Source organism: Siniperca chuatsi, linkage group LG16 (assembly GCF_020085105.1).
Source record: "Siniperca chuatsi isolate FFG_IHB_CAS linkage group LG16, ASM2008510v1, whole genome shotgun sequence".
NCBI lineage: Eukaryota > Metazoa > Chordata > Actinopteri > Centrarchiformes > Sinipercidae > Siniperca > Siniperca chuatsi.
In genome coordinates, this window is record NC_058057.1 from 22,347,597 (window position 1) to 22,363,812 (window position 16,216).

The 16,216-nt window shown below is 36.9% G+C and overlaps 1 protein-coding gene across 12 annotated transcripts in view; it reads left to right on the forward strand.

Annotated features, from left to right (window-relative positions):
- The window catches only part of LOC122862743 (DNA (cytosine-5)-methyltransferase 3A-like), a 62,921-nt gene that overhangs the window by 34,532 nt on the left and 12,173 nt on the right, over positions 1–16,216 (forward strand). For 8 of the 12 annotated variants that reach the window (XM_044168362.1, XM_044168363.1, XM_044168357.1 and 5 more), the window contains 10 exons: positions 7,387–7,593; positions 8,912–9,070; positions 9,141–9,191; positions 9,674–9,781; positions 10,368–10,515; positions 11,528–11,671; positions 12,237–12,281; positions 13,107–13,186; positions 14,119–14,231; positions 15,347–15,530. In XM_044168362.1, coding sequence (XP_044024297.1) covers positions 7,387–7,593; positions 8,912–9,070; positions 9,141–9,191; positions 9,674–9,781; positions 10,368–10,515; positions 11,528–11,671; positions 12,237–12,281; positions 13,107–13,186; positions 14,119–14,231; positions 15,347–15,530 — 1,239 coding nt within the window. The remainder of the gene's footprint in view (positions 1–7,386; positions 7,594–8,911; positions 9,071–9,140; positions 9,192–9,673; positions 9,782–10,367; positions 10,516–11,527; positions 11,672–12,236; positions 12,282–13,106; positions 13,187–14,118; positions 14,232–15,346; positions 15,531–16,216) is intronic. The other 4 variants (XM_044168359.1, XM_044168360.1, XM_044168361.1 and 1 more) reach the window with 2 other exon arrangements.

The window sequence follows — 16,216 nt, forward strand, 5'->3', positions numbered from 1 at the left end:
TGTTTTACTTTAACATGTCCCACGGCTGCGATCGATGCTAATGAAAGTCACTTGGTGTGTTGCCTATTGACAATATGAGAGACGGTCTTATCTGCTCTCGTAATTGTACACTTTTGTGTGTGTGTGTGTGTGTGTGTGTGTGTGTGTGTGTGTGTGTGTGTGTGTGTGTGTGTGTGTGTGTGTGTTGAGCAATGTCGGGTTCATCTCGAGGTCAGGGTCAGTCACGCTCATAAAGGAGGCGTGGTTTAAGTAATGGCTCATTGGCGAGGTCATGGGGTGAGGGGTCTGAGGTCAAGAGGGGCGGCACTAAGAGTGAGAACACTGACCAGGCCACGGGGTTCGTCAAAGTTCAAAGTCGTAACTCACAACATTACAACCTTTCTCTGTCTGTCTACCCCCTGCTGCCTTTATTTGTCCCTCACATGAAAACACACATTTCTGCGTGCTTTGACTTTCTGTTAAAATACCGAGCAGTTCAATAGATCACTTATTTTAATCATTATGTTACTAAATATTCTTGGGCACATAACCAACACAAACCCTAATATACCTCAACATGTTTCATACAATGTGAGACATGCAAGACATCTGCATTTTAGTGGTGGTACAAACTGGAGCCTGACCAATATGTTGGTGTGACTAATAATATCTGCTGATTTTAGCTGCTCACAGATTGAGAAACAAACTATTGTAGTGAAGAAATGCCAAAGATACATTAAGTTTGATGTAATTTAGAAAATAGTGTCACAATCACAGACTTTGTCCACCAGAAAATGACAAGTGTATTTTTGTAAAATGTACATATCTTGGTCACAATTATTCAATAACCATAAAACTGTGATATCCAATTAATAACCCCCACCCCAAACAAAAAAATAATAATAATATCCGTCATTATATTGTTTTTTGACTTGTTTTTACCTCATTGTCAGTATCCAGTATTGTTGGGCTCTAGTACACATAAATTGGGGGGAAAAAAGGTTTCACTGCACTAAAACAAGCTGATTTGAATAATCCCACAGATGCAGTTATCATTCAGTTGGCATGCCATTAAGTCTGCTATGCTCTTCATAATGTTTAATTAAAAGGGTATTTATTAAGTGAGTTTGAAGGCAAACACTCAAAAACAGAAGCTTCTGATGTGCACAAATCAGCAGAAGTGCACACAGAGCAAAATACCATATCAATTATACACTAAGGGGTTGTAATATGTAAAATACTGGTAGGCAATGCGTTTTTAGCTCAGTACTATTCATGTAGTGGATATGACACATAATCACATGTCGGCCAATGGTTGTCCTTTCAGCGTTGCACCTGTCAGTCTCAATCAAACAGCCATTCAGCCGACTGTCTGTAAAAGACAGCCTTCTGACTGGCGAGTGAATCAATGAATTATCAATGCAAACCACTGAGTAGTTATATCCAGATACAAATGGTACGCGCATGTCGGTGGTCAGATGTCTTGTCAGTGTGTTGATGTGCAACTTTTTATAAAAGACTTGAGTTAAGGTGGCAGTCAGCCTTTGTGGGAAGCTTTTGTTTACAGCAAGTAGTTTTAATTGCCTTTATGTTGTTTCCTACCTGAGTCTAATTACCCACGGTCACGAGCCCCAACAGATAGCAAACATAACATTTAAAAGTGCAAGGTAGTGTGTTGAACTTTGGTAGCAGACATAAGGTTCAACCCAGAGAATGTTTTGCACCGTTGCACAAGAGTTGAAGCCTCGAATGAGGCCCTGCAGAGTGGAAGCCTTCTTGTTAAAATGTCTCCTGGCCTAATTACTGTACTTTTATAGGTTAGTAGGTCATTTAAAATCTCACTTGTTGCAGTGAATTTGCTCCATTCTCAAGCTCACTGTACAGACTCTCAGTATTTGACACTTTCTTTTTTAGTCTTATAACAAACTTTTTTTTTTTTGAAGACACGAGTTACAGCTCATTATAGACACGATTTTTGTAAATGCATTTAAAATTGTGTTATTCACACTGAACAATGTAACTTTTATGGTGCAGTCAACCATTCTTTTACCGCAGTATTAATATAATCAAACAGAAGAAATAAGAGCAGCATGGTTTTGTTTTTTTGTACCCCTCTTCGGTTGCATGAAGCTGACCCTTCAGTTTATTTCAGACCAGAGCGTTGCTCTCACAGAACCCTGAGCAGATGAATACAGATCCGCCTGTCATCAGTGAGTCATCCGCATCCCTGAAAGCAGCAAAGCTGCCTGATGAAGTGTTCAATCATCTAATGTTGCCAGGCAACAAACACAGTTTCATACAGTAAGCAGGATTTTGGCTGATATCTCGGAGCAGCTCGAGTCAGGTCCAAGTCTTATAATAAGATGATCCGGTCTAGATGCAGGACAGTTTCCTTCACAACAACAACAACAAAGTGCTGATGATGAGATGAAGTGAAAATCAAATGATTGCTGCAGGAAAATGTGGTCCTTGATGTAGCAATAGTAATATTTACTAATCCATCAATAAAAAGTATGAATAAGAATATAGTAAGATGTGTTCAATTCAATTAAATTGAATACAACTCCCTGCAAAGGCATTGTATGCAGCAGCTTTCCACCAAGGTCAACAAAAGCACAAATAACAAGAGAAACAAAAAAAAACACATAGCAAAATCACACAGCAAACAGATTCAAAGGCTATAAGTTTATGAAACTAAAAACTAAATGTGAAATTTGTAATAGATACATCAATAAACAATATAAATATCTGAAAAACATGCAAAGTAATGAAGCTGTACAAAAGAAGCTGGTTTATAAACACAAGCCACCAACATTTTCAGTGGTTAACATGAATGAAAGTAACATACAGATTAAAAAATTATACCTTATAGGTACAAAATACTTTAATTCTGAAATTAAAATTAATTCTAAAATTAATATTATAAGGTAGAATGAGTACACACCACTGCCCAAAGGTTGACGCACACAGCGAACTAAGAAGAAGCTACAGACGCAGATACAGACGCCGCCACACACTTCTAGTGGGTCATAAGTGATGACTGAGAGGGATTATTAGTTTATTACAGTCTATACATTGTTTAAAACAAAAATCCTACTTATTCTACCTTTAAATAAATATTTGCAACATCAAACAGCTCCAAAACAAGTTTTTCAGCGTGTACCAAATCCATATTGTATACTGATTCTATACATACTAACATTTAGTATTTAAAAAATCAGCAAACTTTATACTAACAGGCAATGACACAATATGTGTGACATCAGGCATCAATCAAACTTTGGGATGTCTCTGCCAATTAAATTTTACAAATAGGCAGCAAATGTCTTCCTTAAGATTTAATACATATTGTTTGTTTCCCAAGATGTTTCTCGAGCTGTTTCACCACCATCCACAATTAACTTAAAACGTTTTCCAGCTGTGTGCATTGCATTGTGCCATAATAGTGTCCATCGACAGCACACTCAAACCATATTTAGTATGCATACTGTATAGTTTGAGAGAACTTCATTTTGTCACTTTTGCAGTACATACTCAAGACCTGTTTACAGTGTGTATGTAGTATTGATTTGGGACACACCGATACTTTAGTTGTAGGAAGTAAAAATCCAGACTTTTTGTTCAAGCATCCCAGATGTTTTAGAAACTAGTGACGACATTTTCCTTACAGTGCACGTATATGTATCTGTGTGTTGTGTCAGTGTGTTTGTGTGTGTGGTCTGCCTATGATTCGTGTAACAGGCTTACTAGGATTTAATGAGGTCAAAGGTCAACAGGAGCGGGGGAAGAGTGACTTTGTGACCTCGGGGTCAAACAGAGGAGAGAACTGTCACGACCCAACACTCTCACTTTTACTGTCTTTTCCACTTGAATTTATGCCACCATCCCACCCCTTCTTCCCATGTGTGTTTCTTCCTTTCTGTTTTTTTTTTTTTTTCCCTGGAGGAATTTAGCAGAATATGTTCCCACCAAATTGTTTCAAACATTTCATTACATTAGATGGTGGTTTTCAGCCCAGCTAGAGGAGAAACTTAATTGTTCACTCCAGTGTTAAAAAGCCAAAAAGAAGAATGTTTTTAGGTCATGGAAATGGTCTGGATGAGTCGTGGGATTTTACATCTGGGCCACAGTGAGATTCTTGCTGTGTAGTTACCAGTGAGGTCATGATTATTTTTAAATTTGGCCCTTTTGGAGCTGAGCGCTCACCACTGCAGTGTTTCTACACTGGACTTCCCAGATTTCGCTTGTCAATCAAACACTGTCAGCAGTGCTGTGACCTTTAGCTTTGATTTTCATTTACTGTAGTACTGTGCTTGGTCATAATTTAGAGGCACTTGAATTTTATGCTACTTTATAGTTCTACTTCGCTACATTTCAGAGGGAAATATTGTACTTTTACTCCACTACAATTATTTCACAACTACTAACTCTGAAGGTCCAGATTTTACACACAAAAACATATTAATTTCTTAATGATGCTTGATGCAGATTGAACTACTCAACACTCTATAAAATAGTTCAAAATAGCTTCACCTCAGCTAAAATATTTAAATGCTTACATTATACACAGTGATAATAATCCAATAATATAATATCACACTCTGACAGGGGCCAGAGTACTTTTACTTATAATACTTTAAGCTTTTTTAGCTTAGCATAAAGACTGAAAACAGGGGGAAACAGCTAGCCTGGCTCTGTCCAAAGGTGACAAAATCCGCCTACTAGCACCTCTAAAGCTCACTATTTTGTATAATCAGTACAAAAACCAAAGTGAAAAAGCAACAGGTTGTGGTTTCATGGGGGGGAAATCACTGCTCCCGGCCAAGAAATAGTCACAAATAGTCACATAACCCCCCTGTAGTAAAACCAGAACTTTTCTCTTTTGCACTTGTGTTTTTTGTACAGATTAAACAAACGAGCTATAATATATTGATTAGTGAGCTTTAGAGGTGCTGATAGGTTGAATTTGTTGTCGTTGGACAGAGCCAGGCTAGCTGTTTCCCCCTATTTCCAGTCTTTATGCTAAGCTAAGCTAACTGGCTGCTGGATCTAGCCTTGTATTTAAAGGACAGATTTTGTTGCTAATACTTTTGTACTTCTACTTATATAAGATTAGAAATGAAGGACTTCTTCTTGTAATGATGTATTTTTATAGAGTGATATTGCTACTTTTACTTGAGTAAAAGATCTCAATACTTCTTGCCACAAGAGAAAAGCTCTCATAAGCTTGATACACCTTAGGTTAAATCACTATTGCAGTATAACAATTAGCAATAAAGTGGAAAAACTGACTTGAACTAATCTTTTGCACTGAATCCTCTCTCTGTCTTCCTGTCTCCTACTAAACATGCTCCACTTTCTTTCTGTCTGTATTATATTCCTCAGTTTTATAATATAATCCTATTTACTCTCTCTCTCCCTCTCTTTGTCTTCTCTCCTTCCTGAGCTGAACCCATTGAACTGCCTCCCCACCCCACCCTTTCTCCCCACTAACTTCCTGTTTAGAGGAACAATTAAAGGATTGTTCCTACAGCCCAGGGCACCAAGGCCTTGATCTAGAGCAACCATCACATCAGCTGGAAAGGCCCACATAAAACATCAATTACAGGACCTCCTTGAACGACAGTGTTTGCCTCTAAACCAACAGGAATAAAACAAAAAGGTTATGATAGATGAGCAACTTTTGATGGATCAATAACAATAACATGTGATGTCAAAGTGTGAGGAAAGATTGTAGCTGATGTGATAGTTGACAAAACGACCATTCAGAGTTGAAACTTCACCTGTAACTCATCCTCAAGGTTAAACTCATACAGCATATAGTTTTGATGAATAATATGGCATCTAGTTAAAACATGTACCTGCACCTTACAGTGGCCTTACAGTTTGATTGCTTACATAGATTAGATTAAATTAGATTCAGCTTTATTGTCATTGCACGCTGTAAGTGCCAATACCACGAAATGCAATTTAGAATCTAATCAGAAGCAATTTTGTTTTGATTAAATTAAACTAGAAGGTAAATAGCTACTAAAACACAAAATCTAGGGCGAAGCTAGGCCTCGTGTTGTACATGCGCCGCCATTTTAGCATACTGTATCAGTATATGTAAATGTATATATGGGATATCAATTGGATGCCACGCTCACATGCAGAATAAATTATATTATTACTATTATTAGTACTAGTAGTGTTACTAGTATTAGTAATACTGAGAGCAGCTGAAAGTGTTGAACTTCTTTAGCCTGGTTTTTGATTAGAATGTTTTATGGCCATTATTTATTTTATTTAATCATTTATTTTATTGTATTCATGTTTTACTCCCTCATCTGGGGAGTTTTTATCTATTTTATGGGTTTTATTATTACATTTTCAACACTTTTATTTCTCATGTGATTTAGTCTCAAATTGTTTTACTGTTTACATTTGTATTGTCTTATTATGAGCTTGACAGTCGTCTGTAAAGCACTTTGGATTGCTCTAACGTCAACAAAAGGTGCTATACAAATAAAGTTTGTTTGATTGATTGATTACTTGATAGTAGTAGTAGTAGTTATGGTGGCATTGGTGATTTAGCCCTGCAGCTAATACATTTTTCATTATTGGTTAATAGACTGATGTTTTTCTGATTCACCTAATTCTTTTAGTTCATCAAAAGTTGCCAAAAAGTACAATTAAATGTCTTCAATTACATTTGTCTTTAACTAAAATGGTTTTAATGGTACTCAGTTTATAATAATGTGAAAATGTGGAAGAATAGCAAATCCTCACATTTGACTGTTTTAAATGTTCTGTATTTTTACTTGATAAAAAACCTAAATGAGTAATCTCTTATCTAACCGTGTCAGCACTAGTGGAGGAGGTTATGTAGTGTATGTGGAGGTGTTTTCCCAAAAGGAAAATTTGACAAAAAGTCAGCCATAAATGGTGAATGCTGTAGACTTGGTGCTGGCAAACACGCAGTGCAGGAGTTAGTAGTATAACAGGGAATTTTGTTTGCCTTGTAATTATGCACAGATGAGGTCAAAAATGACTGTTCCCACAGCAAGATTATAATAATGATTTCCACAGTTCAGAATAAATATTCACCACTTTAAATGAAACTCAGTGTGTTACTTAGTGTGTTTTTTTCTTTTTGTGTAAATTTTCAGGAATTATTGCCTATTTATATTGCCTACTTGAGTGACAATCCCGTGGTAGCCCTGCTTCTGTAGCCTTTTATCGTTTTGTGCTGTAGTTAACTTGGTTTTAATTTTACATGGAGTCAAATAGATTTCAGAACAGGTCCATTGCCATTATGCAAGGATAGATATACAGTGCAGCAAGTCTAAATAGCATAGACACATGTTGAAATATTTTTTTATGGTTGCTCATCATTTGACGCTGGTCGCTGTTCTCCCTTCACAGGCAGAGCGACGGGCGTACAGAGAGGCAGAGATAAACATGATGGACGACCTATCAGAGGGAGACTTTCACAAAGAGGAGGAGGAGCCAGCCAGCCCAGCCCCTCCCCCTTCACAACAACACACAGACCCCGCCTCTCCAACAGTCGCCGTGACACCGGAGCCGGTTGCCAGGGGAGAACAGGCCACACCCAGCGAGGTAGAGTACCAGGTAATATTACTAATGAGTCTTTGTAATTAGTGACTTTTCTAGAAGAAGTGGCCCGCCTGTGTACCGCCAATAAGGAAGTATGCAGGATTAAAAATGGAGTCACCGGAGAAAATATACGGAGCAGCCAAAGTTAGCACAACTTCGCACAAAGTAATAATTTGTGCCCACAAGTTATTGTCATGCGCACACAAGATAAAACAATCTAATCTTCAAGGGCTTCATAGAAATAACATCTGTTACTCATTGCTTTACTTTCTGCAAACTCAAATAAACTTTTGATGATAAGCTTTTAGACACTGAACCAATAAATTGTGCTTAAAGCGACATTTGGTAGAGGACCAAAGAAAAATGGCTGATGTAACAAATGAAAGGTACATCAATCTCTCAAGGTCAAATCTGGAAAATGTAGTCAAAGTACAAAAGCAGGACATTTCAGTCTGATGATCATAATCACATTCTGATGAAGATGTATCAGGTAGCTGATGATGAAGGTCCCAAGACTGAAACGCTGGCCAAAATGTCATGCTTTTGTACTCTGTAAATTTTCCATTTTTGGCCTTGAAAAAGTGATTTTCCTTTATTACATCAAACGTTTTCATAATAATAAACTTTATTTATACAGCACTTTTCTTAACAAGGTTACAAAGTGCTTTACAGAAAAAAAATAGCAGATAAAAACAAAGACAAAACAACAAAGGGATCATAAAAAAAAAACACCAGGGGACAAAATAAAGTTAAAGAAATATATATAAAATGGCAAGAGTGGGATGATAAAACCCAGCAACATATTAAATATTCATAAGCGCTTTCCCTATAAAAGAAAGAAGAGATTTAAAAGACACTAATGATGCAGCCTGTCTGATCTCAACAGGCACAGTGTTCCTCAGTCTGGGGGCTCTAACAGCAAAGGCTGGTCCACGATCTAAGGGAACGCCCAGGCACATAGGGAGTCAATAAATCCTTGATATAATTTGGATCAAGCCCTTTAAAAGTGATCAGTAGAATTAAAAAATCAATACAGAAGGTTACAGGCAACACAGGAGTCATGTGTTCGTCAAACATCACACTAACATTCAGTGTAAACTAGTTTGTATCTGTGTTTTATTAATTAGTCCTTACGTTACTTGGGAGATTATTGTTTTTGTTGCAGATATTTGAAACTACCATACTTTTTTCAGTTTTTCATCTGTAATTACTGTAACACAGAAGATTTTCCCTTTTCAGTAGCTGCTGAATTTTACGGTTTATTATCATCTTATATCAGAGTGCAGGGTGAAACTGGACTCTTTGTCTGTGCTTGTTTTCTGTGTGCTAACAGGATGGCAGGGGTTTTGGCATCGGTACTCTGGTGTTTGGGAAGCTGCGAGGTTTCTCTTGGTGGCCCGGCAGGATTGTTTCCTGGTGGATGAGCGGCCGAAGTCGAGCTGCAGATGGAACTCGCTGGGTGATGTGGTTTGGAGACGGCAAGTTCTCTGTGGTAAGTAGTTTTATTGAGGAATCCCTCAAATAAATTGATCAAATACTTATAATGTGTGTTAAATCCCCAGCAGAGCCACAGAAGATGCTCAGAAAGGGGACCCAGAGTCCTTCCACAAAGAGTAAGAGAGAAAGAGAGAACGTCTGTTGTTATAGCTACGATTTTTAGGGAAGTAATTTGGCCTTAATGCAGTGGCTTGATGTGTTTAACACCCCACTAGTCCAATGTCATGCTTTTATAGATACTATAATACTGTCCCAGTAAAGACATTCATAAGCTTTTCAAATAAATGTTTACTCAGTTTTATTCCATGATCAACAACACCACAAGCAGAAACTTTAGTAAGTGGATATGATCTTTTACTTTGATTTGATATAAGATCACTTAAATTTTTTCCTTTTTCTTTTGACTAATTTAAATTTAGAATTTATTTAAAAAAAAAAAACAACATAAGACAGATATGTCTTGCACCAAAGCCCCTTGCCTTTTGAGCCATCTTTCCTAAAAAGATATTTACTTACAGTGGCCTTGTTGAGAATTTAATGATTCATGGCTTTTCCTTTTAATCTTGATGGCATTTATTATAATTTCTTTGTTTTGCAGGTTTGTGTGGAGAAGCTGATGCCTCTGAGCTCTTTCTCATCTGCCTTCCATCAGCCCACTTACAACAAACAGTCCATGTATCGGAAAGCCATCTTTGAGGCTCTGCAGGTAACAAACCCACCGTTTAACTCAGCTTCTTGATGTCAGGGAGTGTGCGGTTTTGTGTCTTTGTTGATGGCTGCTTTTTTCTGTTGCTGCACTCGTTGTATTTCTCCGTTGATAAAGTCCAACGTCTAAAAGACCAAAATATAAATGTTCAGGTCTAAAGGTCATATTTTAGTCATTCCTTTCTTATGTAACAAGATCTGCATTTGCATTTGTGGAGGTGTAGTTTCTTATCTAGCTCTGCCCACAAATTGATGAGTGGTAACATGTGGGAACGTCAGTTTCAATCTCATATTTTTGTGGGTTATTTTTCGATCCAACAATGCTTCATTTTTTTAGCAATACAGAACACACACCATTTACTTTATCATTCATTCGAACTTCTGTAAAATTATAAACAAGCAGCGAAGGACTTGTACACTAAAACCTGCACATATTTTACACGTTTCTACTTCCTGTACAGCCATAAAAATTGCCGTATTTATCTTTCTTATTTGACTTTTTATTTTGTGAGCCACGTCATAGCCAGATTTCCACCATTGTAACAGGACTTTACACTAACTGTGTGTGTGTGTGTGTGTTTTTCTAGGTGGCCAGTGTACGTGCAGGGAGGCCAGTTCCCTCCTGTGATGCGAGCGATGATGCAGACGGCGTAGAGATTCAAACCAGACAGATGATAGAGTGGGCCATGACCGGCTTCCTACCCAGTGGTCCGCAATCACTGGACCCTCCAGAGGGTATACACACATTTATTAAGATATAATATATGGTGGTGATTGTCTACAACACACACTGTATGTCATTTGTTTGATCACATACAACAAAGTTCACCTGATAATGGAACAGGTGTTATAAATGTAGGAAATTATGATGATGTGTGAACTGTAGGCACTTCATTCATGTTGCATTGAAGAGCCAGTAGATATACAAGCTTCATGCTAGACGATACTGTTCATCTTAGCTTTCAGCTCAGTAAATACCCTATTTGGGAGGTTAGGGTGTCGCATTGGACCCCTCTTTTTCCAGTATACAGTACTTGCAGTGATTCTGATATCAACCAAGCACCAAGAGCGTTGTAAGAAGTAGCAGTGTTGTTTTCAAATAAATGCACTTTGGACAAAAGTGCCTGCCGAATTAATTAATTAATGCCGAGATGATAGCTCAAAATATATGATGGCAGGACACATTTACTGTTAAGATTTTTTGTTTTTTGCTTTAAAACATATACTGTAAGGAACTCAGGTGAATAAACAGTACAGGCTGGTGAATCCTTGAAACCAACTAGTTCGTACAAAGTATCTGAAAGTGTTTATAGCTGTTCTGAACGGCCAAACTCGAAGGCCAGGTGGCCATTATAGAGAGAGAGGCGAGACGAGGTAATTGTTTAAATGGGGATAACAGCACACGCTTTCAGACTTTCTTCGAGGGCATTCAAGGTGTTGCACTCATTTGTGCACACAAAAAGTGACCAAAGAAGTTGTGAAGAAGGAAAAAAGATAGCTCAAGAGAGAGAAGTTCAAATCCTGCATACTGCCTCACTTCCGCACACCTGGCCAGTCAACAAGCAGACCAGCACTTTGTTTGAAAGTCTACAAAAGCTTCAACCAGAGACTCCACAGCTTTAAACCAGTTCCAGCGTTTTATTTCTCCAAAGTGATTGCTTTGGAACGTGAGCTCATTCTGGATGTTACTCTCATGTGATATTAAAAACCACTAAAGACGATGTTAATTCTGTCCTTATCCCCACAGGTGAGAAAAATACCTATAAGGAAGTGTACCCAGAGATGTGGGCGGAACCTGAGGCAGCATACACACCTCCACCTGCCAAGAAACCGCGCAAAAACGCAGCTGAAAAAGCAAAGATCAGAGAGGTGATCGACGAAGGGACCAGAGGTAAACGTACAAACACATTTCAGCTGAAGCTGCTTATAAATATGAAAATTAACCTACAACTTCTCGGTATGTTTATGTAAACATTTTCTGCAAGTGGAGGAATGAGTGAGCGCTTCCACTTAGAGAAAATGTTTAAATATATACCAAGAACTTTTAATTTGGTCTTTGAGCTACCTGGCTGTATACCATGAGTTTGTGGTCATTTTTGATCCTTCTCATATTGCCTGCGCTTGACCAGCCCCAGACTGAATTATACTGCGGTGCAGAGGCCTGATTCTCTCACTGACTGATTATATTCAGGTCAATAATACATGTTTTTGTCACTGTTGACATTACTGTTTTCCTACAGATTATTATATCAGACATTTTTACAAGAAAAAATGCTACAGTACTCAAAAATCAAGGCAGTTTTTATTAACACTTGTGTTTTGGAGATGCAATACTTTTGTAGTATACTGACTATAATATTATTGTTTATACGAATTCTTAGCTTTTTTATGAATGTCTGTATGTGTTCATATTGAAAATGTTGTGTTGATGTGTTCTTATGTATTTTTTGTTCCAGAGAGACTCATATTTGAGATAAAAAAGAAGACCAGGAACATAGAAGGTAAAAGTTTCAGTCTTTTTACAAGCATCATTCTTAAACGTAGACATGAAATAAAGAAGTGATGTATTAATTATGTAAACTATGTACACAAGGTTTATTTATAACCCTGGGTATATCGTTGACTAAAAGCTCATTTTATCACCTGCCGCTTGTAGAAAGTAATATTTTAATTCCTGCTCAATTTGTCAAAACCTAATAAAACATCCCTCTAAATGGGCTGGAAAGGTACCAAACCATTAAATATAAAACCTATATCATTATTTAAAAAAATATTATCCCTCTGAAGCGATTATCTTTTAACGAAATGTAACTGTGTCACATTATCTGTCACTAGAATCTGTTATTACATTATCAGTTGTTTCATTCCTGTTTAATACAGAAACAAGGTCAATTAGAGTCAATTTTACACATTTTGCATAAGTTACACCTAAATTAAATTGCTTAAATCGTAAATTAAGTTTACTCAGTGTAAAGTTTTCCACTGTGAAGTGTTTCTGTAGCTCAGGGCGAAACATCTTTGAAATCCAATTCTTGTTCTTGTTTATATTTTTGGCATTTAGCTGATTCATTTATGCAGCAAGACCTGAGTGTGAGGGCCTGGGCACCCAAAATAGATTATGAGCTGCAAAGTGCATTTATAGTTATAAAGTTATAAATCACAGCACCTGGCCAAGTAATTATTCAGTCTTTGTTATCGATCATAAGCACATTGTGGTTGTTTGGGGCTAACGGGCAGTAAAAGTTTTACTTGTTAAATTCCTAAATGAATGTAATCAAAGATAAATAAATATAATAATCATGTCTATGTTGTCTGTCTGTGTTCAGATATTTGCATCTCCTGCGGAAGCCTCAACGTCTCTCTGGAGCATCCTCTCTTCGGAGGAGCAATGTGCCAGGGTTGCAAGGTAAGAAACCTCCCAATTAAAACCCACTTGTGTCGCCTGAGTTGTACTTTGGGTTGAGCGATAATTAAATATTATTATTATGGAATCGTGTAATGATGACATGATCATATCGTGAGGTCATTTTACAAAATCCTGAAGTGTTTCGTTTATGTGTTTGAGGAGTCTGATGTAATGCATATCAATGTAACGCAGTTCATTAAATTAAACATCAGTTATTTATTTTACATTTGATGTTACTTTGCCATAATATTGTGATGTATATATATATATAAAATACATTTTCTTATTGATATTGATTTGAGATGCGTCACTCAGCCCTGGTAACAATGAATGAATGGATATAATGAAACACACAGGCAGCATGTGACTGAATGCAAATACATGTACCAAACACTGCTGCAAGGCTGCAACTAATGACTATTTCATTTTTGTTTGTTTTTTCATTAACGGATTATACGTTTTGTCTATAAAATAAAATAAAAAAAATAATGAAAAAGTTCAACACAGTTTCCCCGAGCCAAAGGTAACAAGGTAAGATTGCTTGAATTGTTCGACCAACAGTCCAAAACCCAAATGTATTCATGTCACAATGATATAAAAACAGAGAAAAGTCTCAAATCTGAGAAGCTGGAACCAGAGAATATTTGACGTTTCAGCTTGATAAATTATTTAAACAACAAATTAGAACAACAAATATCTGTGGACGCTGCATTTCCCCAGTGGGCCAAATCCTTACAAATAGCTTGCTCTCCTTTTTTGCTGTTTTGAAAGCATTGAAAATGTTGTTGAACATTGGTGACGTCTCAGATATTACACAGACACATGAAAATAAACTGAATGAACAAAAGTAGAAACACAAGATTTAATTATGGTGGACAACAAAGACCCACTCCCTCTCTGCCTTCTGCTGATTCTGTTTTGTGCTCTGGCAGAACTCGTTCCTGGAGTGTGCTTACCAGTACGACGACGATGGCTACCAATCCTACTGCACCATCTGCTGTGGAGGCAGGGAAGTGCTCATGTGTGGCAACAACAACTGCTGTAGGTCAGTACAATACTGTGTACGCTGTTGAGTTTGGGATTGGCAAGCAGCATTTGCTTCTTTTTGTGGCCAGGGCAAAGGTTTGGATTTCACATCAACAAACAGTTTACCCATAAATGTCAAAACGCGATATATGTGGCTCCCTTTATTGGGAATCGAGTCAGCCAACTTGTGTGGAGCAGATTTATTTATGTGAATATACAGTTTATTTTGGCATATAGTTTCTGACCTCATCACTGCACACATGCACCAGCTCAACACAGCAGATATTGGGAGTCATAACCAGTGGTGGAAGAAGTGCTCAGATCTTTTACTTAAGTAAAAGTAGCAATACCACAGTGTAGAAATACTCTGTTACAAGTAAAAGTCCTGCATTCAAAACCTTTACTTAAGTAAAATGACAGTATTAGCATCAAAATATACTTAAAGTACCAAAAGTATTAATGTGTAAACTTCGCTCATGCTGCAGCTGGTAAACTACTTGATATACAGCCAGGTAGCTTAATCAATAATAATACATCATAATTTATTAGTTGATTTGATTTTTGCATTAATAATTTAATCTGCAAAGTAAGTAGTGACTAACTTTGTCAAATAAAAGTAGCGGAATTAAAAATATAATACTGGCTTCCACAATGTAGTGGAGTAGAAGTATAAATTAGCATAAAATAAAGTACAAGCACCTCAGACGTACAGTACTTGAGTAAATGTACTTAGTTATATTCCACCACTGGAGTCATGATAATAAACGTAATCTCCAAACTGCATCAGATACTGAGCTATTATTCCCTCAACATATCACCACCTACTGTATATATATATATATATATATATATATATATATATATATATATACACACACACACACACACACACTATATTTTAGGGAAATACCATCTAGTGAAATGACAAGGTTAAATCTGAACCCAGACAAGTCAGCTAGGCCATATACCATTAATTTAAGCATATTAAACGATGGACAAAAGCTTCAGTGGCTTTTCACTCTACAAAATAATAAATCATATTCTTAAAAAAAGAAAATTACATAATCATAAGCAGTCTAATAAAGAAATGCAAGGACAACACAGGTCTCATGGTGTGTGTGTGTGTGTGTGCAGGTGTTTCTGTGTGGAGTGTGTGGATCTCCTGGTAGGAACCGGCTCGGCGGCGGCAGCCATCAAAGAAGACCCCTGGAACTGCTACATGTGTGGATCCCGAAGCACCTACGGGTTACTGCGGCGACGGGACGACTGGCCCTGCAGACTACAGCACTTCTTCGCCAACAACCATGAACAGGAATTCGTAAGTCTGACCGTCCCCGTGTTCTTCATATATATATAGATATATATAATATGTATTAAATGATGATGATGATTATAAAAATAATAGTCTTCTTGAAATTAGCTCACAATAGTGTTTGTAGCTATATGATTGCATCAGTTTAATGATGAACTACATACCAACACAGATAAAACCTACTTAAATATGGAGTACGGGTTTTTTTTTTTTTAAAGAATCACTTATTACATTGATACATTATTTAAAAAGCAAATTAGCTGTTTTTAAATTCTATTTTTTTTTTAGCCATTTTTGCCTTTGACATGTAGAGAGAGGGAGTTTCAGTGGTGGAAGAAGTACTCAGATATTTTACTTAAGTAAAAATAGCAATACCACAGAGTAAAAAAAAAAACTCTGTTACAAATAAAAGTCCTGCATTCAAAATCTTACAAAAGTAAAAGTACAAAAATATTAGCATCAAAATATACATCACTTTAACGTTGCAGCTGGTAGATGGGGCTAATTTTATTACTTTATACTTTATTTATTACTTCATATACTGCTGGGTAGTTTACCTTTAATAATGTATTTTTTTAGTTGATTGTATTAAATAAATAAAAATCTGCAAAGTAACTAAATCAAATAAATGTAGTGGAGTAAAAAGTACAATATTTGCCTCCAAAATGTAGTGGAGTAGAAGTAGCATAAAT